At 43.7% G+C, this 26,231-nt stretch overlaps 2 protein-coding genes across 2 annotated transcripts in view; both read right to left on the bottom strand.

Annotated features, from left to right (window-relative positions):
• LOC143283872 (arylsulfatase J-like) overlaps nt 1-26,231 on the bottom strand; it is a 72,279-nt gene that overhangs the window by 3,293 nt on the left and 42,755 nt on the right. The window contains exons 6-7 of the mRNA XM_076590252.1: nt 4,949-5,183; nt 329-490 (exon numbers count right to left, since the gene is read on the bottom strand). Coding sequence (XP_076446367.1) covers nt 329-490; nt 4,949-5,183 — 397 coding nt within the window. The remainder of the gene's footprint in view (nt 1-328; nt 491-4,948; nt 5,184-26,231) is intronic.
• The window catches only part of LOC143284213 (arylsulfatase B-like), a 67,804-nt gene continuing 46,887 nt past the window's right edge, over nt 5,315-26,231 (bottom strand). The window contains exons 2-7 of the mRNA XM_076590878.1: nt 22,902-23,041; nt 9,741-9,862; nt 8,801-9,033; nt 8,303-8,486; nt 6,309-6,423; nt 5,315-5,383 (exon numbers count right to left, since the gene is read on the bottom strand). Of these exons, the coding sequence (XP_076446993.1) occupies nt 5,315-5,383; nt 6,309-6,423; nt 8,303-8,486; nt 8,801-9,033; nt 9,741-9,862; nt 22,902-23,036 (858 nt within the window). The 5' untranslated portion in view covers nt 23,037-23,041. The remainder of the gene's footprint in view (nt 5,384-6,308; nt 6,424-8,302; nt 8,487-8,800; nt 9,034-9,740; nt 9,863-22,901; nt 23,042-26,231) is intronic.

Raw genomic sequence — 26,231 nt, 5'->3', positions numbered from 1 at the left:
GGTGTCTGAATGACCCAGCCTTTAGCTTCCGTCGTCAGAACTGTGGTATTCTTTGTCAACATTCACCTCTTCAGTATAAGAGCGTTCCGCATGCAATATTTTGATGATGGTAATTGGGATGAAACGCTGTTAACGTCATTTCTTTCGCCATTCGTATGGAGAGAGTTAAATGTAAAGAGGAGAGAGAGAGAGAGAGAGAGAGAGAGAGAGAGAGAGAGCGGGGGTGGGGGGGGGGGGGGGGGTGGAGAAGAGGAAGGCATACAGACAGGACAGACGGGCATGGAGGTTGTTTTGGTGGAAGAAGCACAGGATGAAACAAGTCACCCACCTCTTGTATACTTGTAATCGTCGATGCGAACAGCAGAGCGGTTGTTCTTGGGTCCGGTGTCAATGTTGTAGACCATTACCTCCCGTGCAGACGGCGTTATTCCATTGGTCAGTTTAGAGTACTGATCAATTGAGTCCATCTCGTGAAGGAGGGAAAAGTTACCTGTGGTATACGAAGAGACACGCACTCAGATAATACTTTTGTGTCAAAAACGACGGTCTATAGCCCCACTAGAATGGGGAATACACATGAAGAAATGAACGCCGAGTGGAGTGAGTAAATCACATTGATTGGTCATGTCGTTACTAAGTCATATCATACGCACAGAGAAAAAGGGAAGGGGTGGGGGTCATGGATCATCATCATTACCATTTTCATCGCCAATGCCGTCACTGTCAGCTTCTGCGTCATCAAGTCATCATCACTACAGCATAACGTCATAGCGAATGCCTTGTTGCAGTTATTGTCATCGCGGCTGTCATCCTCGTCCTCACCAGAAATGATACCAAGGACGAGAGGACAACGATAACAATAACAACAGCAGTGACACTATCATCATCATCATCATCATCATCGTCGTCGTCAATAACCACAACGACGAGAACAACAATACCGAAATCCATAAGGAAAACGAAAGACAACATCAAGATTGTAAACAAGTGGAGTGATGGCCTAGAGGTAACGCGTCCGCCAAGGAAGCGAGAGAATCTGAGCGCGCTGGTTCGAATCACGGCTCAGCCGCCGATATTTTCTCTCCCTCCACTAGACCTTGAGTGGTGGTCTGGACGCTAGTCATTCGGATGAGACGATAAACCGAGGTCCCGTGTGCAGCATGCACTTAGCGCACGTAAAAGAACCCACGGCAACAAAAGGGTTGTTCCTGGCAAAATTCTGTAGAAAAATCCACTTCGATAGGAAAAACAAATAAAACTGCACGCAGGAAAAAATATAAAAAAAATGGGTGGCGCTGTAGTATAGCGACGCGCTCTCCCTGGGGAGAGCAGCCCGAATTTCACACAGAGAAATCTGTTGTGATAAAAAGAAATACAAATACAACGTTGTGACACGTAAAACGGCGACAAAGACGTCACCGTTAGTGTGACAGAGTGAGTTACGAATGCCTGCGGCCAGAGGAAGAACGAGAAATATTATTTGTACATTTAAAATACTGGTATGAATGCATGAGTGGGTGAAAGGACAGCAAATATACGAAAATAACATAAGGGGACAGTTAAATGAAAGGGGGAACATTAAAGAGGTTAGCTGGATGCTCGTTCAGTGTGTCGGAAGGAAGAATTTAAATGTGCCAAGAGCTAAAAACATGGAAAAAGTGTTGTCATGGCTCCATGTTGACCGGCCACGGAGTGGGGGGGCCCCTTGTGGAACTGATGTTCAACGGAGGAGGTGGTGCCCGAGTGTCCCACGAGTTGAGTGGGGTGGACATTGACACATGTTTACTGTGAGTAGACATAGCTGGCCGGTCTAGGACTGAGTTCGATCCTGGGACTGGATCAAGCAAGTGTGCACAGCGAGAATTATGACTTGTGACAGTCAAGACATTTTGTTCCTGGGTTAGAAAAACATAATTGAAATAACTTATTTCCAGATGACAGTGTGCATGAGTGGATGATTTTTTTTTTTTTTTTTCATTTTGTTTTAATAATTATAACTGGCTGAGGGGAAAATTCCTTGTGTCTGTTTTTCTGTTTACTAAGAGTGAGAGACTGAAGACTGAAGCAAACTAGCTATATATTTCTTTCATTATCCTGTCTGTCTCCTCACCCCACTTAGTATCAATTACCGACACCACCTCGAGGAAGGTGGCAGAATAGTTAAGACGCTCAGCTGACATTACAGAGAGTCCGTGAGGGCGTGGGTTCGAATCCCGCTCTCACCCTTTCTCCCAAGTTTGGCTGTAAAATCAAACTGAGCGTGGAATGATGGCCGAGAGGTAACGCGTCCGCCTAAGAAGCGAGAGAATCTGAGCGCGCTGGTTCGAATCACGGCTCAGCCACCGATATTTTCTCTCCCTCCACTAGACCTTGAACCGCAGACTGAACTAGACCGAACGCAGTGGCGCCTCCTTGAGTTACTGAAACTGAAACTGAAATAGACCTTGAGTGGTGGTCTGGACGCCAGTCATTCGGATGAGATGATAAGCCGAGGTCCCGTGTGCAGCATGCACTCAGCGCACGTAAAAGAACCCACGCCAACACAAAAGGGTTGTTCCTGGCAAAATTCTGTTTAAAAAAATCCACTTCGATAGGAAAAACAAATAAAACTGCACGCAGGGAAAAAAAAGAAAAGAAAAGAAAAAAAGGTGGCGCTGTAGTGTAGCGACGCGCTCTCCCTGGGGAGAGCAGCCCGAATTTCACACAGAGAAATCTGTTGTGATAAAATGAAATAGAAATACAAAATAGTCTTTCGGATAAGACGATAAACCGAGGTCCTGTGTGCAGCACGTACTTGGCGCACTGGAAAAGAACCTATGGCAAAAAGAGTGTTGTCATCTGGCAGAATTATATAAATAGAAATCCACTCAAAGCCTGACAAGTGCGTTGGGTTCTGCTGCTGTAAGGCATCTGCCTAGCAGATGTGGTGTAGCGTATATGGATTTGTCCGAACGAAGTGATGCCTCCTTGAGAAACTGAAACTGACACCACCACCACGACGATGGTGGAAGACGGCAGCTGTCAGCTCTACTCGGGTCCACAGCCTGTTGTGCACGTGACTCTGTGTTTGTTGAGCGCCAAGAATTTGATCTCTGACCGAGGAGGATCGGCTGTGTACGAGGGACGCTCGAAACATGCAGCCATTCGGGAATACTGGTATAAAATGAGACTCCAGTTGATGCATCCTTTCTCAGCTTTCTCGATCTTTCAATTCACGTGTCCATGACATCCGATCACGCTGACCGGGAAATACCCAAAAAGGTCCTCAAACAAACAAACAAAAACAAAACAAAAAACTCGAGGATCTTCGACACTCTCGAACTGCCTACCCCTCCTCGCTTGTCGCTTGACCAAATGGACCAAGAACCAACCACAAGTGGACAGGTTGGGGGAATGTGGGGTGGGGAGGGGGGGGGGGAGTGGGGTGTATGTGACAGCTGTGCACTGTTTTCCGCCAGGAAATCAAGAGTTGCTGCTGTTGTGTGTGTGTGTGCACTGGTATCATCATGATACATCAGGAGACCCTGGGTGGCAGTGCGTGGACACTGTCTGCACCACTGCTCAAATGCTATTAGATGGGCAGTGGTTGACAAGTCAATCTGAGGCAGGCCAGAAAGTCACGGGCAAACAAGCTCCCTGACAATGATATGCCTGTCTTTGTCTGCCCCAACTGTCAGCGAACATTTCGTGCGCAGATTGGACTATTCAGCCATGTGCGCATTCACAGACAGATTCATGAGCACCCCCCCCCCCCCCACCACCACCACCACCCTCCCCCGATCCCCCAGCTGGATGACAACGATGGTCATCATCGATCTCCATGGACACACACCATGGTTGACAAGTCAATCTGAGGTCAGCGTCTGAAGCCCTGCACTTTTTTTGTCTGATAAATTTTACAATCGGGTTCTCACCTGAGGAAGAGACCCAGACTGCTGACTGTTGCTTTATTTCGGGATCACACTGAAAACCCCACGTGTCGTCACAAATTACGGTGTCCCAAAACGTGACTGGGTCTTCCCTCATGAAATGTGTGCTGCAATAAACCTGTACCTTCTTTTGTTCATCATTCCAGTTATGAGGGACTGCAAAGGCACAACGGTTACCAACGCAAAGATGATCATGGAAAATAACATTGATACTTCCCGAACAAACAACTAAACACACACACACACACACACACACACACACACACACACACACACACACACACAAACCAAAAAAAAAAAAACAATAACAAAAAACAAAAACAAACAAACAAACAAACAAAAAAAACCCCAAAACCCACATTCAGTGTATTCCATGTTTCATCACAGGTAATTCTCTGATTCTCCCCAATCTTTCACCTTTCCCGGGACACACTCTCTGAAGTAAGGACGGTCAGTGGACGACCACATCAGCTATCATCTTCAAACGTAATTCACCGAACCAGTTTAAACTGCTGTTCTTCCATGTTGAGGGCTGACAAAGTAATGTGACGAACGTTGAACGATTTTCCCTGGCCAAAGTCACAACAGATCGAGTCACGAAAAGCTCGTTGTGGAAGCGCCGAGTTTCCAGCAACAGAGCCACGACCGCTGCACCACATTTGGCACTTCCTGATCTGAACAGGTTTTGCAAGAATGGAATGATTTTTTGACATGGTAGCTTTGATGAATAAAGTATGAATCTTATTTTCTTTTCCTGTAGTCTTTTCTGTTCAGCTACATAATGAGCCCCCTCGTATTATTCATACTACTACTACTACTACTGATAATCATAATGGGAAAAAGAAGATGAGAGGAGGAAGGTGATGGTGATGATGATGAAGATGGTGAGGACGATGATGATGGTGATGATATTGAGATGATGGTGATGATGATAATGATGATGATGAAGATGAACAAAAAGAGCACACACAAAAAACAAGAACCAGAAGACGATATATATAAACTTCCCATTCACGTACCCTGGCCCGCCCTGTAGAGAGTCTTGTACCAGTCGGTGACGTGGATGAGGCCATCGTATTCCGTGCCCACCAGGTCAGGCTTCAGACCATTGGGGTAGACAAAGATGGTACGTTGTCGGGTGCCCCCCTCCCAGAAGCTGCTCTTGCCACCCCTCAGGGGCCAGTTGTAGCTTCCGTAGCCCAGTGGTCCTCCGTTGTCCGAGAGATAGAGTATCAGGGTGTCGTTTTCAATTCCCTGTAGGTTGGTTCACAGACACATGGTGCTCATTGCGTAGTTGACTGTATGTGTGTCTGTGTTTGTGTGTGTGTGTGTGTGTGTGTGCGTGTGTGTGCGAGTTGTATTGTAAGAAGGAAGAGGAAGGGAGTTTATTGGTTTGCCTCGTACTTGTCAATGAAATTATAATTGTCCGCATAAGTCTTGTTCTTGGCTGTTTCCTATTGGGTGGAGCTTAGATAAGCCATACTTCATGCCCTTCCCATGCTGTCACAAGAGTAACTGGATATATTTGCCTTGTGCGTGCTGTGTGTGATGTTTCTGTTAGGTGTGGCGTTTGTGATTCACGTGTAGTTGGTGGTTGTGAGTTTTAGGGACGTGAGAATGTGCATGTATGAACGCTTTACTGTAGTGCGGGCCGGGCTCTGGTGGCGACAGGATGTTTTCGAAGTGAGTTCCTTTCTTTTCTTCACTTTTCTATCTTCCCAACATTTCGTTTTCTCTTTCTTCTTTCTTTTATATTTTCTTTTATGTTCGTAGCCTGGGTTAGGTTTTTGTCTCGTGTTGTTCACTTTATTGTTAAAATTTCATTTCTTTTGTTATTTACGCCTCAAAGTGTTTATTTTGTGTCAAATCCTATGGTAGTACTTGGCCATCGCTCTTCCTTACCCATTTTGGGTTGTGCCACATGCTTTTTGTGGTTATGCTATGTTGCTTCTTTGAATAAAAATGGTTTAAAGGAAGAGGAAGGGAGTGAAACCGCATAAGAATGTCAAAAATATGTAGAAACCAGACAAAAGTTTGTTACGTACCTTTAGTTGTTTTGTCTTATTTGATCACCCACATCTAGTTTTGCATTTTTTTCTGAAGAAAAAAAAAAAGGGGGGGGGGGGGGGGGGAGGGGGGGGGGGCGCTCTCTGTGTAGCGACGCGCTCTCCCTGGGGAGAGCAGCCCGAATTTCATACAGAGAAATCTGTTTGGCAAAAAAGTGATACAATACAGTACAATATGTACTCTGAATATCTGGACAAGATATTGGAGAACATTTTCCTGTGCATTCATGACTCTATCATAGTGAACGACGTGTTTCAAGTACAAGTATTGTTTAATGAAATCAAAAACAAAAGAAAACGAAAACAAAGTCACCTTCTCTTTCAAAGTGGCTGTGATGTTGCCAATCCCTTCATCCATGGCGGCCACCATAGCGCAGTGGGTTCTTCGTTTATCCGATTGCACATGGCCGCAGTGGTTGTCTTCGTACCTGGGAAGATCGAGGTAATTGATTTATCAAGGAACACCCAAAACAAAGTCCAGATTCCAATCCCCAAAATTGGCCTGTTTATTTTGTATATTAATCCATCAAATTCATTTTTCTTCCATCTCCATCACCCCCGCCCTCTCCATCTTTCTCTCCATTCCGTAGGCTTACCTTGCTATGGTAGTGGTCTCTCATTGCTACGTGTATCACTGTCAGTATAGCTATGCATTTTTATTCGAAGTTCTTGATGTTTGGTCGTATACGTTGTACTGATTTACACAAGATATACATGCATATTTTTTTCTTTCCTTTCAAACCCGTCAACACCAATATATTTTCTTGTATACCTACTTCTTTCTTCTAGATATTTCATAATCATCATGCGTTTTGCCTTTATTGTATGATGCTGTGTAGGTCCCGTTTAGGGCGGGGACTAGGAAAACGGCGCATATCTATTGTCCTTGGGAATAAAGAATTTTTTCTCTTGAATCGAAAATATCATATTCCAGCGGAAGTTAGGAATGGTTTTGTTTCCATTTCATTTGAAGGCAGTTTTGGCGAAACCATGCGCTTGTATTTCTTTTGAGTTAAACCTGGCCTTCTAAAACGATCCTTTGTTGTCTAACCCGTAACCCCTTTGAGGTCTAAGGGCGGCCACCTCACTGAGTACTATCATACGTACATTGTAGCCCCCTCCGCACACATGAATACACATGCACATTGGTAGTAGTAGTAGTACTAGTAGTAGCAGTAGTGTAAGTAGTAGCAGCACTAGTAGTAATATGAGTTGAAAACAAGCATGCATACACACACACCACACACACAAACACACACAAGCAATGCATACACACATCTAAACATATATTCAAACTATCATACATACATTGTAGCCCCCTCTGCACACATGAATACGCATGCACATTGGTAGTAGTAGTAGTAGTAGTAGTAGTAGTAGCAGTAGTGTAAGTAGTAGTAGTACTAGTGGTATGAGCTGAAAATAAGCACACACACACACATACAGAGAGAGCTTGCAGTGCTTTACATAAGTTTTCAACACACTGTGACCACTTCAGAGCAGACCCAAAAACTCCCTGATAATTGAAACTAGCTTCAAATGTGATCTGTTTACCTGCATAATACCATTTTTCACAATTTTTTTCAAGAAATAACTTTACTTTCGATTTGTCTATATTCACTGTTAGACCCCACTTGGCATGGTAATGTTCAAGACATGTAATTTTCTTTTGCAAGTCGGCAACAGAAATAGAAGCTAAAGCAATATCGTCTGCATACATCAACAGAAGCACGCTAATGTGATCACTTAAGTCAATACTGTGTTCACCACATGAGTCAAGTTGGATTTCCAATTCAGAAAGAAAAAATGGAAAACAAAGTACTCAAAATACACCCCTGCTTTATTCCAGAAAAAAACAACAAAAACAACATAAATATATATAACCTCCCCCCCCCCCCCCACGCCCCCTTCTATTATTACAGATTCCCTTCAAATTTCAAAGTCCAGTTGTTATACTCAAACTTGTCAGATGATAGGATCATCAAATTAAGAATTTACATTAACGAATGCCTAAAGATCAGATCTGTATAACTGCAGTGTTCCTTTCAATAATTAAAAAAAAAAACCCCCAAAACATACATGTATGTATTGTGCGTGCTTTAATATCAAATCACTTAGAATGTCACATGGTTGCTATTGTCTACCCTTTGTTCATATGGGTCTAATGGCCTGTAAAAACTGGTTTTTGTTTTTTTGTTTGTTTTTGTTTGGTTTTTTGTTTTGTTTTTTTTTGTATTTTTTGTACACACACACACACACACACACACACACACACACACACACACACACACACACACACACACATACCAGGCAGGGGCTTCGAAAGGATCGTGGGCGTTTTGGTAAGCGAGGTAAATGAAGAATGGCTTGTTGCCCGTGTGATCTTTGATGATTTTCTGCACGCGTTGGGTGTGCAGGACAGTGGAGTAGGTTCCATTCAGCTCCCATGCCACTCGGTGGTTGTCTCGGAAATCGTAAGCGCCTGATTTGGCTGAAATTGCAAAACAATCTTTTTATCTTTTTTATTTTTTTCGTACAACATAAGTGTGTAGCTTCTCTGGAAAGCGATAGAAAAATGACAAACTGGAACAGCAGAAAAAAATGATAGAATTAGCACATGCGGTTTCGTTTTCTTTCTGGGCAACATTTACAAAACCTAGGGCAAAGCCTAACCAGCAGAATGTTTTAAAAGCTTTTACGGATCAGTCTGCACGCTCTGACACCTCCTTGAAATTGAAACCGAAACTGAGACCAGCAAAAACGTAAGACACACAAATACAAAACATTTCTTTTTCAACAACTTACAGCTGTGGTGGAAGTAGCCCTGGGCACCGCCGTACAAGCCGTAGAAGGTATCGAACCCTCGGAACATGGGCGTCAGGTTCCAGTGACAGAAGCCCAGGTGCCACTTGCCCACCATGTGAGTCCTGTATCCAGCCTCCTTCATGGACTGGGGTAGCAGCTTCTGCTTCTCATCCAACCAGCGAAGGTAGGTACCCTTGATCTTGCCCACAGATAAACCCAGTCTGTAGGGGTACCTGAACCACAACCAACAGTGATACTGATGAGAAGGAAGGAGGAAGAGGAAGAAAAGTCGCCGTGGCAGAGTTGCTTTGGGGATGGATTTATGATCCAATGTTCACCAGTGACCAAGAGATCCAGGCCCCGTTTGGGCATGGTGTCGTGTTGTATTGTATCATATTACTCTTTTGTCACAACATATTTCTCTGTGTAAAAATTAGGATACTCTCTCCAGGAAAAGCACGTTGCTACAGTGAGAGCACCACCCTTTTTATATTTTTTGTCTGCCTGCAAGTGTATTTGTTTTCTATCAAAGTGGATTTTTCTGCACGATTTTGCAAGTCTTCTACAGCCGTGAGTTCTTTTACGTACGCTACGTGCAATGCTGCTCACGGGACCTCGGTTTATCATCTCATCCGAATAACTAGCGTCCTGACTACCACACGTCTAGCAGATGGGAAGAAAATACTGGCGAGTGTGTGCAGAGATTATACCTCTTCCCAAGTAGACTCTTCACCACTATGCTAATACTCCACATTAATCATAATCTACTGCTACTAATACTGCTACCACTACTACTACTACTGCTTAAGATGATAATACAGCTATGCTGTGCTTTCAAACGTCTAAAAGCGTTTTGTAATAACACGTCAGTCAGACACAAAGCAAACATAATATCTCCCTCAGACAAAAACAGAAGAAAAAAAATGTTGGCAGCACTGACCTTCCAGTGAGCAGGGCGGCGCGGGTGGGTGTGCAGGTCTGCAGGGTGTAAGAATGGGTCAGCAGCAGGCCCCTCTTCCTCAGGTCCGTCAGGTGGGGCGTCCTCATGAAGGGGTCCACGTCCTGCCGCCACCACACAGCTGCTTAGGTCTAAGTCACTGTCTATGGACTCCCCAAGTCAGTACCATTAGAATTCCCAGTCAGTACCACTGGAGTTCCAAGTAACTGTCAGGGGACTCCCAAGTCAGTACCATTGGAATTCCCAGTCAGCACCACTGGAGTTCAAAGTAACTGTCAGGAGACTCCCAAGTCAGTACCATTGGAGTTCCAAGTCACTGTCTATGGACTCCAAAGACAGTACCATTGGAGTTTCAAGTCAGTACCATTGGAGTTCCAAGTAACTGTCAGGGGACTCCCAAGTCAGTACCATTTGAGATCCAAGTAACTGTCAGGGGACTCCCAAGTCAGTATCATTGGAGTTCCAAGTCATTGTCAGGGGACTCCCAAGTCAGTACCATTGGAGTTCCAAGTAACTGTCAGGGGACTCCCAAGTCAGTACTACTGGAGTTCCAAGTAACTGTCAGGGGACTCCCAAGTCAGTACCATTGGAGTTTCAAGTCAGTACATTGGAGTTCCAAGTCACTGTCAGGGGACTCCTAAGTCAGTGCCATTGGAGTTCCAAGTCACTGTCAGGGGACTCCCAAGTCAGTGTTACTACAGTTCGAAGCCACAGTCTGGGGAATCCCAAGTCAGTACCATTGGAGTTTCTTCAAGTCAGTGCCTCTGGACATCCAAGTCCGTATCATTCGAGCTTCAGGTTATTAACTATGGAATCCCAAGTCAGTATCAATGGAGTTCTAAGTCAGTATCTCTGGAGTTCCAACTCAGTATCAATAGGGTTCCAAGTCGGTATCATTGGGGCCCCAAGGCAGTACGTATCAAAGTTCCAAGTCACTGTCTAGGGACTCCCAGTCAGTGCCACTGGAGTTCCAAGTCAGTATCTCTGGAATTCCAAGTCAGCATTATTGGAGCTCCAAATCAGTATCTCTGCAGTTCCAAGTTAGAATCATTGGAGCTCCATGTCAGTATCTCTTGAGTCCCATGTCAACATCTAGGGATCCCCAAGTCAGTATCATTGGAATTCCAAGTTAGCGACCCCAGAGATATATGTGACCCTCCATCACGAAATGAGTCGCTTTGCACCTGACCAACTTTGCCGCTAGCGGCGATTTTTGGCGGGTGGGGGTCAGGTTGTCGATTTTCAGAATTTTGACATCATAGTAAACTTTAGGCTTTCTCTTATCTCATATTGAAGTATCAAGGCATAATTTTGTCTTCTTTTGCCTTAAAAGTGTGCGTGGAATACCTAACCCATCATTCTAATCGCCTATGACGTCGCAAAATCGATCAACTTTGACAAGCTTGCCCTCCCCAATATCATGGAATCGACCGGTCGAATCACATCGTTTTAAAGGTCAAGGCCGTCTCTTTCAATCTCTGTCCTTCTCATTGTTTAAGTTTTAAACTACAAGCCAATCGACGCATTCAAAATAAAGATACACTGCGTAAACAATGCGTCACTATGAAGGAAAAGCCCCTCTGTCATTGGCCGAGAGAGACCACATGACGAAACCAGCCATTCAGCACGTTAGCTTTAATAAACATGGTCGCAGTGTACGGAAGCATGCATTTCAAGAGAGACTTGGCAATTTCCTGACAAGATACACTTGCATTGCACACATTTTGCCATTAAGTGAAGCAGACATTTGTGAGTTTCTGACCTAGTACTTCATTGATGGAACTGACCACTCCAACCAAGCTGATGGTCTTGAACTCGATCTCGGTGAATACGAAGGCGACGCTGATTTCGAAAGCAGATGACGCAGGATTGTCGATCAGCTTTCATCAACAATAATTGCTATTAATTTTGATGTAGATGACGAATCAACATTTGCACTACATACAGACAGGTTGGAAGCCTTCGCCTGAAATTGCCGAAATCAACATGCACCAGGTGCCATCAGTGGTGTAACTGATATGGAAACAGTGAAACTGACTTGCTGCACTGAAGTGAGAGAATTGTGTTTGGATCTCACAATTCACACAAGGAAAATGCAAGCAAAGTGACTAGGGGGCTGGATATAGCTCAAGTGTCTGAAGGTAAGCATTCAGTTTTTACCCACATTGACAAATATTGAAATGTAATGGTATAATCAATTGATAATAATTTAGCAATGATTGACTCAAGACTGATTTATTGCCTCTACATTGGTATTGAAATTCATTGTTTGACATGTGGAATAAAAATGATTAAAAGAATAAAGTGAATCTGGGGAAATTAGAGTGAATTAACACACACACACACACACACACACACACACACACACACACACACACACACACACACACACACACACACACACATACACATACTCTGTCACACACAGATACACACACAATGTGTATACATGTCACGCTCACACACACACACACACACACACACACACACACACACACACACACACACGGCCCCTTCACAGTTTAACCATTCCATGTAACTGAGCATGGGGAGGTGCAAGGGCATGACATTATGAACAGTTTTCAGTTTCACAGAATTTGCTTCAATGGATATTTTATGCGTATGTGTCAGGTTTGTGTGTCGTCGTCTTCTTCTGCGTTCACTCGTATGCACACGAGTGGGCTTTTACGTGTATGACCGTTTTTACCCCGCCATGTAGGCAGCCATACTCCGTTTTCGGGGGTGTGCATGCTGGGTATGTTGTTTCCATAACCCACCGAACGCTGACATGGATTACAGGATCTTTAACGCGCGTATTTGATCTTCTGTTTGCATATACACACGAAGGGGGTTCAGGCACTAGCAGGTCTGCACATACGTTGACCTAGGAGATCGTAAAAATCTCCACCCTTTACCCACCAGGCGCCGTCACCGTGATTCGAACCCGGGACCCTCAGATTGACAGTCCAATGCTTTAACCACTCGGCTATTGCGCCCGTCGAGGTTTGTGTGTGTTTCTTTCTCTGTGTGTTTCTTTCTGTGTGTGTGTGTGTGTGTGTGTGTGTGTGTGTGTGTGTGTGTGTGTGTGTGTGTGTCTCTCTGTGTGTGTGTGTGTGTGTGTGTTGTCTTGAGGTAAATAAATACAGAGTTGTGTCAACAGTGTGGTTCGTCCGTCGGGATCGACGAGGACCATCTAGTCATCCTGGGGGTGGGTGGGTTGGGCTCTGTGGGTGCGCAGATGACTGGTCAGGCCAATCCGCGCACGGAAGGTTCTGACGCAGTGTGGACGGGGGATGGTGGCGGCTGTCGGGGACTTGCTGGCACTGCTTTTCTTGGCCTGTCTGCTTTGCTCTGCTGCAGCGATTCTGTTGGCCTCACAGGATTTGGCGCCTTTGTGGACAGCTGAACGCCACTTTGGTCCGTCCATTGCATTCAGCTCCCATGTGTCGTGGCTGATGCTGAAGGCCTTCAGAGAAGCTTTCAAAGTGTTTTTGAAGTGCTTCTTTTGGTCTCCATGGGAGCGCTTGCCATGTTGGAGTTCGCCATACAGCAGTTTCTTGGAGAGCTGGTGGTCTGGCATGCGAACTACATGGCCTGCCCAGCACAGCTGGGCCTGCATCAAGATGGTGTAGATGCTGGGCAAGTTTGCACGAGTGAGCACCTCTGTGTCAGGGATCTTCTCTTGCCACTTTATGCCGAGATGTTTTCTGAAGCTGGTGGTGTAGAAGTGGTTTAGCTTTTTGGCGTGGCGTTTGTAGACCGTCCATGATTCACATCCATAGAGCAGTGTGGTGAGAACTATGGCCTTGTATACTTTGAGCTTCGTCTCCAGGGTGATGCCTCTCCTGTTCCAAACGTTCCTATGGAGTCTGCCGAAGGCAGCTCTGGCAAGTCTGGCATTCACCTCGTCGTCGATGACAACTGTGCGAGAGAGTGTACTGCCCAGGTATGTGAACTTGTCCACCGCGTTCAGTCGTTGCCCGTTGATGAAGATGTTTGGTTCAACGTAAGGATTTCCTGGAGCTGGCTGGTGCATCACCTCAGTCTTCTTTGTGCTGATTGTGAGGCCAAAGTTGTCACAGGCAGCAGAGAACTTGACACTGTGTTGCATGTCAGCTTCGGAGGCAGCGTTGAGAGCACAGTCATCAGCGAACAGGAATTCGTTGACGGTGTCTGTCCTCACCTTGGTTTTTGCTTGAAGCCGCCTGAGGTTAAAGAGTGAGCCATCTGTGCGGTACCTGATGCCAATGCCTACGTCAGCGTCTCTGAAGGCATCTGTCAGCATGGCTGAAAACATGAGAATGAACAGGGTGGGGGCAAGAACATACCCTTGCTTGACTCCGTTGGAGACAGGGAATGGTTCTGAAGTCTCTCCATTGTCTTGGACTCGGGCCAGCATCCCATCGTGTAGTTGCCGTATGATGGTGATGAACTTTCTGGGACATCTGTACTTCGCCATGATTCTCCAAAGGCGATCTCTGTTAACAGTATCGAAGGCCTTGGTCAGATCGACATAGGTGGAGAAAAGGTTGGCGTTCTGTTCCTGACACTTTTCCTGGAGCTGCCTGGCAGCAAACACCATGTCGATAGTCCCGCTTTCTTTCCAGAAGCCACACTGGCTCTCTGGTAGGAGACCTTGCTCAAGGTGCGCTATGAGATGGTTGAGTAGCACTCTGGCCAGAGTCTTGCCTGTGACAGACAGCAGGGATATTCCACGATGGTTGTCACAGGCCTGACGATTTCCTTTGCGCTTGTACAGGTGTATGATGGAAGCGGCTTTGAAGTCCTGTGGAACTGCCTCATGCTGCCAGATGAGCTGGAACAGCTGATGAAGCTTCTCAGTCAGCGCCATACCACCTTCTTTGTAGACCTCAGCTGGAATGGAGTCTGAGCCAGGGGCTTTGCCATTGGATAGCAGACGGATAGCTTTCTGGGTCTCCTCCAAAGTTGGAATGGCATCCAACGACTCGACTGGCACCTGGGGGAGTCGGTCGATGGCTTCATCATTGATGGTGGAGGGGTGGATCAGTACACTGTCAAAGTGTTCAGCCCATCTCTCAAGGATCCTGTCCTTGTCAGTGATCAGGGTAGAACCATCAGCACTGAGGAGTGGAGCAGATCCGGAGGTGGTGGGACCGTAGACTTCTTTCAGGCCATTATGGAAGTTCTTCATGTCGTTCCTGTCTGCAAAGCCCTGGATCTCAACAGCTCTGTTGCTCAACCAGGAATCCTGCATCTGCCGCAGCTTCAGCTGGATGGTGCTGTGTGCGCTCTTCAGTATGTCTTTCTTTGACTGTGACTTGGGATCTTCAATGTGGGCTCTGTAGGCTTGGCGTTTGTCTTCTAGCAGCTGCTTGATCTCAGTGCAGTTCTCATCAAACCAGTCTTTGTGCTTCCTGACAAAAGGCCCCAGGCACTCCATGGCAGTGTTGTACACTGTCTCATGCTGTGCGCCCCATGCTGCCTCCACATTCTGGTTGTCCAGCACGGTGGACTCAAGGCGTTCCTCCAGGGTGTCAGCAAAGCTCTGCTTGATGTTGCCTAGCTACAGCTTGTTGACATTCAGGCGTTTGAGTGCTTTCATGCCCTGAGGCCGTCTCTTGGGCTGGATGCGGAGGTTGAACTTGGAGACGATAAGGCGGTGGTCTGTCCAGAACTCGGTGCCGCACATGGCCCTCGTGGCTCGTACGTCCTGCCTGTCCCTCTTCCTGACGATGACAAAGTCGATGAGATGCCAATGCCCAGAGCGAGGATGCATCCATGACGTCCTGTTACGGGTAGGGAGGCAGAAGATGGTGTTTGTGATAAGAAGGTCGTGTTCAGCACATGTCTGGAGAAGTAGTTGGCCATTGCTATTACAGTTACCAACCCCATGCTTCCCAATCACTCCTTCCCAGGAGGTGCTGTCACAACTCTCGGGTTAAAGTCACCAAGAATGATGAGCTTGTCTGCGTTGGGAACAGTGGTGATGACAGCGTTCAGGTCCTCATAGAACTTGTCCTTGATCTCATCTGGGTTGGTCATGGTGGGCGCGTAGGTGCTGACAATGGTGGTAAACTTCTTCCCGTTGCATATAGGGAGTTTCATCATCAGGCGATCATTCACTCCTTTCGGGGGGCCAGTCAGCTTGCCAATGAGGGTTGTCTTCACTGCAAAGCCAACTCCAGCCTCACGTCTCTCTTCAGGTCCGCGACCACTCCCAAAGGTGGTGTAGCCTGCGCCTCGCTCACAGAGTTCGCCTTCTTCTGCCAGTCTGGTCTCACTTAAGGCAGCGATGTCGATGTTGTACCTGGCTAATTCACTCGCAATGAGTGCTGTACATCTGTGTCCTGGCTGAGTCGCCTCTGTCCAGAGCATACGCACGTTCCATGTGGCAATGGTCAATGGGGTGCTCCTTGTTTTCTTCTTTCTTTCCTTTGTGTGTCGACCGCTTGAGTAGGGTCCCCGTCAGTCGCGGTATGCTGACTAGTGTGGTGTGGAGCAGGCAATGTTTAGGGCACCTTTTCTAGCCCCTTCCTCATGCCATGGAAGTGAGCAGTGCTGTCCTGAAGAGGACTGCTCAGTCGCTCAGGGGGCTGCCGATCTCCACCACTGCTCCAGTCGGTGAAAAACGACCCTATGGCCTGAGCCGCCTGAGTGCAGGTCTGCAGCTACGACTGCCAGTGTACCCACACCTGTCACTTCGTCGCTCGCCTGTCGCCACAGGGCTTGGGGAAAATGATGGTATGGGATGAAGGATGACTGATGACGTGCGATGACTTTGTTTATAGTGAGGAGTTGCGCACCGTCGACCTCACTCTTGTCCGAGACCATCTGTATACAGTGGCAAGACGAGGTCAAGACGACTGGAGATGGAAACGGATGCGGTGGATGACCAGGATGTCCTATGTGTCTCATCCTGCCCTCAGCACTCCACAGTGCTCTGCTGCAACCGCCTTCCTCTCCGTTGAACCATGAAGGTTTCTTCCGCAGAGTCCGCCGGATCCAGTCTTCACATGCTTGGGTAGACAAGCCCTAACTCACTGAGGGTTTGAGACCCATCAGCTACCCTCACCTAGTTTAGCCAACCTGTCAAAGCCGTTGCCCGGGGGTTGGGCGCTGCCGCATGCTAGCAGCTTCTAGGACCCATAGGTGAGAGCTGGGTGCCGGTGGGGACCAACAGAGGACGAACCACTCCCGGAAGAGCGTGACAAACCCCCCCTCTAGAGGTACTACCCTCCCGTGCACCCCCTAACCCCTGTCAACAGTAAATACTAACAGTATTACAAATTGTTAATTTCTTTTTCAGCCCTGAAAGATATGATGGTACTTTATATGCCTGCCTGTTCACCAGTTCTGAGATCACTGCTGGCAAGTCATGTCATTAGGAGGAGAGGCAACACCACCACATTAACTGCACTGTCAACTAAATTATTGTCTGCTGGTGAACTATGAGAGTGATTTGTGGTCAAGTGTTAATGTACTTTGATTTATAGTATAAATTTACCATTAAGTGTGCAAACTTAGTTTCTTTTTACAAACTGAATAGATGTACATGTATGGAATTGTAAAGTTTTGCATAGACATTTACATAATAATATCAGTGTGCATGTGCTTGACATGCCACTATGCATAAAGTAACTTAATGCATTGCAGCATGTCATGCACATGCACACTGATACTTATAGTGATACAGCATTGATAATCATATCATTTCATACTTTTATTATCAGTAAACTGCATCTGGAATATATATATATATATATATGTGTGTGTGTGTGTGTGTGTGTGTGTGTGTGTGTGTGTGTGTGTGTGTGTGTGTGTGTGTGTGTGTGTGTGTGTGTGTGTGTGTGTGAGTGAGTGAGTGAGTGAGTGAGTGAGTGAGTGAGTGAGTGAGTGAGTGAGTGAGTGAGTGAGTGAGTGAGTGAGTGAGTGAGTGAGTGAGTGAGTGAGTGAGTGAGTGAGTGAGTGAGTGAGTGAGTGAGTGAGTGAGTGAGTGAGTGAGTGAGTGAGTGAGTGAGTGAGTGAGTGAGTGAGTGAGTGAGTGAGTGAGTGAGTGAGTGAGTGTGTGTGTGTGTGTGTGTGTGTGTGTGTGTGTGTGTGTGTGTGTGTGTGTGTGTGTGTGTGTGTGTGTGTGTGTGTGTGTTTATTTTCTGATAAAATACATAAAAGTATAAGTCCTGTGTAAAGAATGAAAGCTGTGATGTCGATATACAAAACTGAAATTACTGTTATTTAATCTAACATTATTAGCATTGATGAATACACTTCAGAACATATAGAAAATAATTCAAAACAAAGAAAATTAAAAGAGATTAAGAAGTATTACATAACAAACTGTTTCAGGATAAACCATGCATTTTTGGAACATACTGATAACACCGGTGGAGAAAAAAGAGTGGAGGAAGAAGGTTCAACATCAACACCATCCACCCTGATGAGTAACACTTTGAACCACAAAAATTGATTACCTGTGCCACATATCTGCACTTTTTTTTTTTTTTTTTTTTTTTTTTTTTTTTTTTTTTTAGCAGATTGAGTGTGACTGATGATGTGTGTCTTTATTGTGTGAAGTATGGGTTTTGGCAAGTAGGTTTTCTTTGCAGATGAAGTGTTCATTTGGATTATGAAGTGTATTTTATTTGATGCTATGCTGAGATAAAATGCACGTGAACCTGTACCTTTTGTGTGAGCAATTTTGTTGTATGGATCTTTTTTGTTACGTTGCATGGATTGTGGTAATATCACAAGCACAGTAATCAGTGAGCACAGTAATCAGTGAGCACACTCAATTACAACAATTACATGATTCGGCATCATGATTTAGCATCTCCCCCCTTTAATCTGGCATAAATGTTTAGTACACATACTATACAATGCAAAAGTTTCATTGTAATTGAAACACAAACACCACAAAACCAATCTTAAAACTCGAAGATTTTAGTCATGATGAGCTGATTAAAACGTAAGTATACTTACGCCTCAGTCGCAATTCTTTCAAAAAACAAAAACAAAAACAAAAAAACAACAATAACAAAACTTATTTGAATAAAATCAAGTACACTCAATATTTTTCTTTCAAACTTTGTGCAATTGTGGATATTGCCACTAAGTAGGCTTATAAGTGTGCCAAATTTCATGAGCATATCTTGGTTAGAAATACGTGGTTGCTATGAACATGTTCCAAAACTTCAGCCTTGATTTCAGTTTGTTAGACTTTAGAACTTAAAATCGCAATAACTTTTCACAGAATGGTCCGATTTACAAGCTGTAAAGCTCTTTTATTGCACATTTATGATATACCAATAACTAAAAATCGACCTCTGGTGCAAAGCGACTCATTTCGTGGTGGAGGGTCACATATTATTGAACTTCAAGTTGGTGTCATTGGAGTTTCAAGTCAACATTTAGGGACCCCAAAGAAGTATCATTGGAGTTCCAAGTCAGTATCATTGGGGTTCCAAGGCAGTAGGGAGAGTATATGCTTTTGACAGGAACATTTCCTTGCAGAGCGACAAAAAAGTTCATATGACGTTATGGGCTTTTGTGGGTGTGCACTGCCTTTCTTTGGACAACTTTCCACCAGAGTTCGATCAGATCATTTTACTTGCACAGACTGACCAAACAAAAACTATGTCTTCAAAAACGTCTTTAGAACTCAAGACATATACAGCATTTTAAAAGAAAGCAACGCAGTAAGTTTGTCACTTTGAAATCTTTTTTTTCAATTTTTTTATTAATTTTTTTTTTTTTTTTATAGATTCCTCCTATGGAGATCTGGCGTAAACAAATGACAGAAAGTAGATCACATTATCAGCTTGGAACCTTTGCCTTGAAACGGAATATATAAAATAGATCTTGTCAATAATTGTCAAAAACAACAATTTCCCCTTTTGTCGCGTGCAAGTTTTCAACCAAAAGTTATGGCCAACTCTCACGCTCTCACATTTATCCAAACAAAAGCCCGAAATAAACAATTACAAAACATTTACTCCGAATACTTTTAACACAGATCAGACGCGATACAAAAGGACACCGATACTAAAAGATGACACCACAAAGTCTGTTCGCTTTACTCTTCAGCAGGAGGAACACTCAAGATCATCTCCCCTTCCGTCACCCTCTTCTATGACAGTTTCTTTTTTTTTTAGTAACACTCTTAGGAGGGGCGGGGGTGCGGGGTGGGGGATGGATAAACTGGCACCATACAGTTAGTTGTCCTGGAAGGTGGACTCTGGTGTAGCGCTTTGGGGAAACACGTCCACCAGCGACGCTCGAGATCCCCAGGCGGAAGACGGCCACTCAACAAGCGGGATGAAGTCTGGTCTCCACAGAGGGAGAGTGGAGTTCCCTGGAGAAAAACCTAGAATCCGCGGTTTAGTTCTCGTGAATTATCCACAATCTTGGTATCAACTGCCGCCCACCATTTCGGGGTGGAAGGGGAATCACAATGGCACTACATTACATTATCATGGGCAGTCTCATTCACTCCCCTTAAATCCCATCACGGTTTACAGGTAAAGCAATATAATTGAACGGTTTTCCAGTCTTTCTACAAAATAATTCAGCCGACAGCTGAAAATTTAATATTCTGGTTTAACTCCAATTTAACAATTATTTCCTGAAATAATTTACAAATCTACTGAAAATAATCCCCAAAACAAATGTAGGCTAGACCTGTATTTCACTGTTTCCACATTCAAAACTGGGAGAATGGACCAAGTAATTCAAGCACATCAAACAGAATACGTGAGACAATTTGAAATTGTAAATTTAAAGTGAAAGTAATGCCGAATTAGAGAACAAGGATCAAACACTCAAGCAAAAAACTACATGTCAGTTTCAAGTAAACTGGTAACGTTTCAGACTAGGAAATATCTAAGACGAAAAAGAGATTAAGCACATGTAACGTCAGACAGTACAAATTCAGGTAACCAACACATGAAGAGCAAAACCGCCTAGTAAAACAGGTACACATATTTCCGAACGGTTGTACAACAAATACTACAAACTGCAAGATCATTTTACCAGTGCAACGACTCTAAAAATGAATGAATAAATACCTCAACGGTTTCTGAACTCCGGCCAAAATACCGGCTGAGCGTCCCTCTCTATAGGACCCTACACTGTTGTAGACCTGGCCAAGTGTCTTGCTCCACTGACTAATGGTGCTGGTTTTCCAAACGAAGAAAACTTGCCATAGCTATCAAATCAGAAATCTGCACGTCATGCTTTCCAGTGCAACACGTGCATTCCTTATACTTCCTAAGCTAAAGGGAGCACGCGGGAGAGCTACAAGGAGAGTGGGTCTACCATAATTGGCAGCGTTCACACACACGCACACACAACCCTTCTTGTCCGTGACACCTTCCCTCAATTTCACAAAGACATGAAAAAGTATGGTGCTGTGGATAAAATGATGCTTCAAACTGGTATTCCGTATGTCAAGACTCTCCAAAGTCGAAGGCAGATGATGGTGTGTTGAATTTTAAATAGATCTGTTCGAATACTTGAATGGCAGAGATTTGACAAGAAACACGCTGAAAGTAAACATGGAAGATTAAAACAAATAACTGGTGTAATTGCAAAACGAAAAATATCTACTAAATATTAGCATTTCTGTGACAAAAGCAAAAAGAAAAAGAAAAAGAAAACAACAACAACAACAACAACCAAAAAAAACCCCACAAAAACAAAAACAACAACAACAACAACAAAACAACAACAAAACCTGGCAGTGGAGACGCGCAATGGCACGCAGTTATCGCTGAAAATAAACAGGGAATCCTGACGAAAATCCGACGAACGCGGATTTGAACTACCTCCGTATTATCAACAGAATTTCAGGTCAGTATCACTAGAGTTCCAAGTCCGTAGCTGGACGCCAAAGTTATTATCTGGGGTCTCCCAAGTCAGTGTCATTGGATTTTCAAGTCAGTATCATTGGATTTTCAAGTCAGCATAGTTGGAGTTTCAAGTCAGTAGTGTTGGAGTTCCAAGTCCGTATCATTGGAGCTCAAAGTCAGTATCATTGGAGCTCCAAATTACTATCAGCTTCAGCTTCCTGCCACAACGCTTACCAAGCCAGCATCAATGATCAGTCCCCATAGCGAAGTGGTCAGCCTCAAGGACTAACTACTGGGAAGACGTGGGTTCAAGCCCGAGCAGAGGTGGGTTGGTTTGGTCCCTAACTGGCTCTGAGATGACCAAGGAATGCATGCTTTCCTGTATGCATGTGAAACGTGGACCCTCACGGCAGAGTTAGAAAAGAGGATACAGGCCCCAGAAATGGGATGCTTTCGAAGACTTTAGGCATCGTCTATAAAGATCACATAATCAACGAGGATGTGGGGAACAGAATCAAGCAATCCATCGGGCCATATGAAAACATTACCACTGTGAAAAAATACTGAGGTGGTATGGGCACATCAACAAGATCAACATGACTTGCAAATATGATCCCGCAGGACATTTTACAAGGAGGGAGAAGAAGAGGCACACAGAAAAAGAGATTGGAATACAACATCCCAGAATGGACAGGTCTGAGGCTGTGCGACTCATTTAGGGAAGCAGAAATCAGAGAAGGACGGAGGAAGGTGGGTGACAGGTTATCTGTGGTGCCCCAACGGCCATCCAAAGGAACAAGTGAAGTGAAGTGAACCGCCTCGGACCCTGAGTTGAGAGGACAATGAACTCAAATGGGAAGACTGAGAACACACAGAGGAGAGTCAGCCACTTCTCGGAACGGACCCCCCTTGCAGCATCTTCATTCCCATCATTCTTCATCATCACCAAACTGTAGTAAAGAAAATGTCCCAATGTTCCAAATACTGGGGCACAAAAACGGTAGGGAGGGTGGGGGTAAATCAGCGCAAATGACGATCCACAAGACCGTCAACACTGTCCACCACTGAAAACGAGGCCCAGAACACGACGTGAAAGCTGTTGGAACCAACAAGAAAAATAAAAATCCAACCCGAAGAAAGAAAAAAACAAAGAGTCTGGAAAAGAAAGTGAAGCACTGTTGACACTCACACTGCAGCAATCACAACAACACGTGCCTTGGCTTGGTAACCCGATGATAAATATGAATAAAAACAAACAAAAAACATACAGAAAGAAAAAAAAATACATGCACAAACACACACACACACACACACACACCTGGTAGTCAGCGTTGCCGACGTCATCAGCCAAGATGACCAGAATGTGTGGTTTTTTCGCTTCAGCCCCTTTCTGCACCAGAGCCATGGTCACTGCCAGCAGCAGTATGATGCTGAAGCCACCAAACCACCCCATCCTTTCTGCAACAAACCATCCCATCCTTTCTGCAACAAACGGCAACAAACACTCTTCCGTTCGCTTGCGCCCATCATCAGTTGTGTCAAACTTAATATCAGCATTTCATTCCATATGGTAATTGTTTAAGCAGCAACTGCTTTTTTTCCTTCTTTTTTAAAATACTTTTATTTATTTATCAAGCCATCTGAAAGAAAGAAAGACCAAAAAGAAAAAGTGAAATACACACAGCTACATGAATACATACTTACAGGACTGGTATGATAATGAAGTAATTCATTTCTGTTTCACACAAACGTACATGCTCAATCACCACAGCCAACCCTATTTCACACACACACACACACACACACACACACACACACACACACTAACACACACACTCACTAACACACACACACACACACGCACACACACACACACATTCCCTAAAAAAACACACGGTTCCAATATGAACGTATATAAAACGTTTAACAAAAAGAATACAAAGTGTTAGACAAACAGCAAAAAATTAGTATGACTGTTTATTGACTCACTTGTGTAAACAAAGTGAGTATTTTATAACCCAGTGTTTGGCTGTGTGTGTGTGTGTGTGTGTGTGTGTGTGTGTGTGTGTGTGTGTGTATGATAGACGTTAACACTGCCATTTTCTCTGGAAATACTTTGTCTGCCAAATAAAAACAATTTTCACAGTCATACCAATAACAGCCGTATTTCCGAATCATTAACGGTTTGTTCTGCTAGTTTTCAGCTGCCGGAAAGTAGGCTGTGTCTGGTAAGAAGACACCATGACCTCGTTTTCTTGTTCACAATTAAAAGCAAAGAAATAGAAATTCTGTACAAAACACAAACAGTGACAGTATCTACATCAATGATGTGTTCACTGTATATGAATAATCCAAAGTGGACATTGAATTAACTAGAATGAACATAAAGGAAAAATTGAATCGACCGTTTCACAGAGTTTAGGTAAACCTTGTTTAGACTGTTTCGTAAGGATCTTGACAAAACATGTTGCAAAGCCTGACGCAATGGCAGCGTCTCCTTTACTGCCAAATTAAAAGAATTTCTTAAATAATCACCGACGTGTTTACTGCATATGAATGTTTTAAAATGGATACTGAATCAGCTAGAATGAACAGAAAAGAGAAATTGAATGGACAGTGTTGTAGTTTCTTACTGAGTGTACTGCTGAAACTTGTCGAACACATATCTGCAGATCTAGAAGAAAACGTACTGCTGTGTGTTTGAGGCGATAGGAACGTCTCCTTTACCTTGGACTTGAAAGAAATTCTTAAATATCTGAGATGCACTTAAATAACATAAAAAGAACACGCTCAAATGATAAATGATAGTGTATAAAACCACTCATTCTCGACCCGAACATCCATGGTTCAAATCTGCTTTGAAGCCCTTTTTTTTTTTTTTTTCTTTTTTTTTTTTTTCATTTTACGCGAAACTTTATATAATCATCTCAACAAATGCAGAACACATTTCAAAAACTAATTAAAAATATTTTTGATTATTGATTTTTTAACTGTGTATCACAAGTGAGTATTGAATGCCTTGCCTCTCTTGTTTTTCATAGATGGTTGTTCGGATTTTTCTTAAACATGTTTTTATTCTTAATACTTTTTAAAGTGAGTGGGAAATCATTCAACAAATTTCCGTCAGAGTACAGAAAAAGTGCGTGCATGTGTGTGTGTGTTTGTGTGTGTGTGTGTGTGTGTGTGTGTGTGTGTGTGTGTGTGTGTGTGAAGGCCACTCTCTCTCTCTCTCTCTCTCTAATGAACATATGTCTTGGTATGTGTGACGACGGGCGCAATAGCCGAATGGTTAAAGCGTTGGACTTTCAATCTGTGGGTCCTGGGTTCGAATCTCGTTAACGGCGCCTGATGGGTAAAGGATGGAGATTTTTCCGATCTCCCATGTCAACAGATTTGCAGACCTGCTAGTGCCTGAACCCCCTTCGTGTGTATACGCAAGCAGAAGATCAAATACGCATGGTAAAGTTCCTATTATCCATGTCAGCGTTTGGTGGGTTATGGAAACAAAAACATACCCAGCATGCACATCCCCGAAAACGGAGTATGGCTGTCTATATGGCGGGGTACAAGTAAAAGCCCACTCGTGTACATACGAGTGAACGTGGGAGTTGCAGCCCACGAACGAAGAAGAAGAAGAAGAAGAGGTATGTGTGACTGTTAAACTGAGTATTCTTTTGGTAATGTGAGCATTTTGATATTCTATTTTTAGCTTGTAAACAAAAGCCACAATTATTACTATTTACTTTTCCCTTAAAAAAAAAAAAAAAAAAAAATTACATTTGTTCCAAAGATTCTGTGTATTATACTAACTTGTAGCCATTTCAGTTTTATGTCTTGTATTTTATGAATTTTATTAAAAGCCTTTTCTCAACATTATGTTCGTTCCAAATTTCTCAGACCATTTGTTACAAGCATTAGGATGTGAATGATCGGATGTCAAAACATCGTAGTATGCCCGTGATCCCTTCTGAATACGTTCTGACTGAAGATCTGTTTTTGATTTGGGCTTCCACTGACACAAAAATTTCATAGTATGACATAAAAGTTGTTGTTTAAAACAACAAGAACAATAACAACAACAACAACAACAACAAAAAACAAAAACAAAAAAAAACCAAACAAACCGTTATTGTTACTTTCAAGCAGTACATAAACAGGTCCACATTTTTCTATTTCATTTAAAAATAAGAACATTGCAGTTGGACTACTTTTCCGTTTGCGTTTTGTAGTTCTGAACTTTATAAAACAATCTTATTTCAAAGTTTAATATACTTTCTTATATCTGGAATGTTTCAACCACCTTTCGTAATACATTTTGTTCCTGTATTTCTACTTGTGTCGTTTGTCATTCCATACGAACTGAAAACACGTTTTCTGACAATTATTTATAAAAAAAAAAAAAAAAAAAAAAAAAAAAAAAACAATTCCGGAGGATTTGGAAGCAAAATCCATATTAAAGATTTGAATATTTGACATCATTCGTAAACCATATTCCTAGTATCTTTTTTTTCTGGATTCCATTTAATGTTTAACGAATTTTTCCACTTCCTAGCCATACAGCTTGTGTTTTTTGTGCATTCATGAAAAGACATTAACACTTCCCAAATTCTTCTCAATGAATATATCTTTCAAGGGATAAGCCATCCCC

This window comes from Babylonia areolata, chromosome 7 (genome assembly GCF_041734735.1).
Source record: "Babylonia areolata isolate BAREFJ2019XMU chromosome 7, ASM4173473v1, whole genome shotgun sequence".
NCBI lineage: Eukaryota > Metazoa > Mollusca > Gastropoda > Neogastropoda > Buccinidae > Babylonia > Babylonia areolata.
Note: the sequence above shows the minus strand (reverse complement) of the source record. Positions and strands in the feature narration are given on the sequence as shown.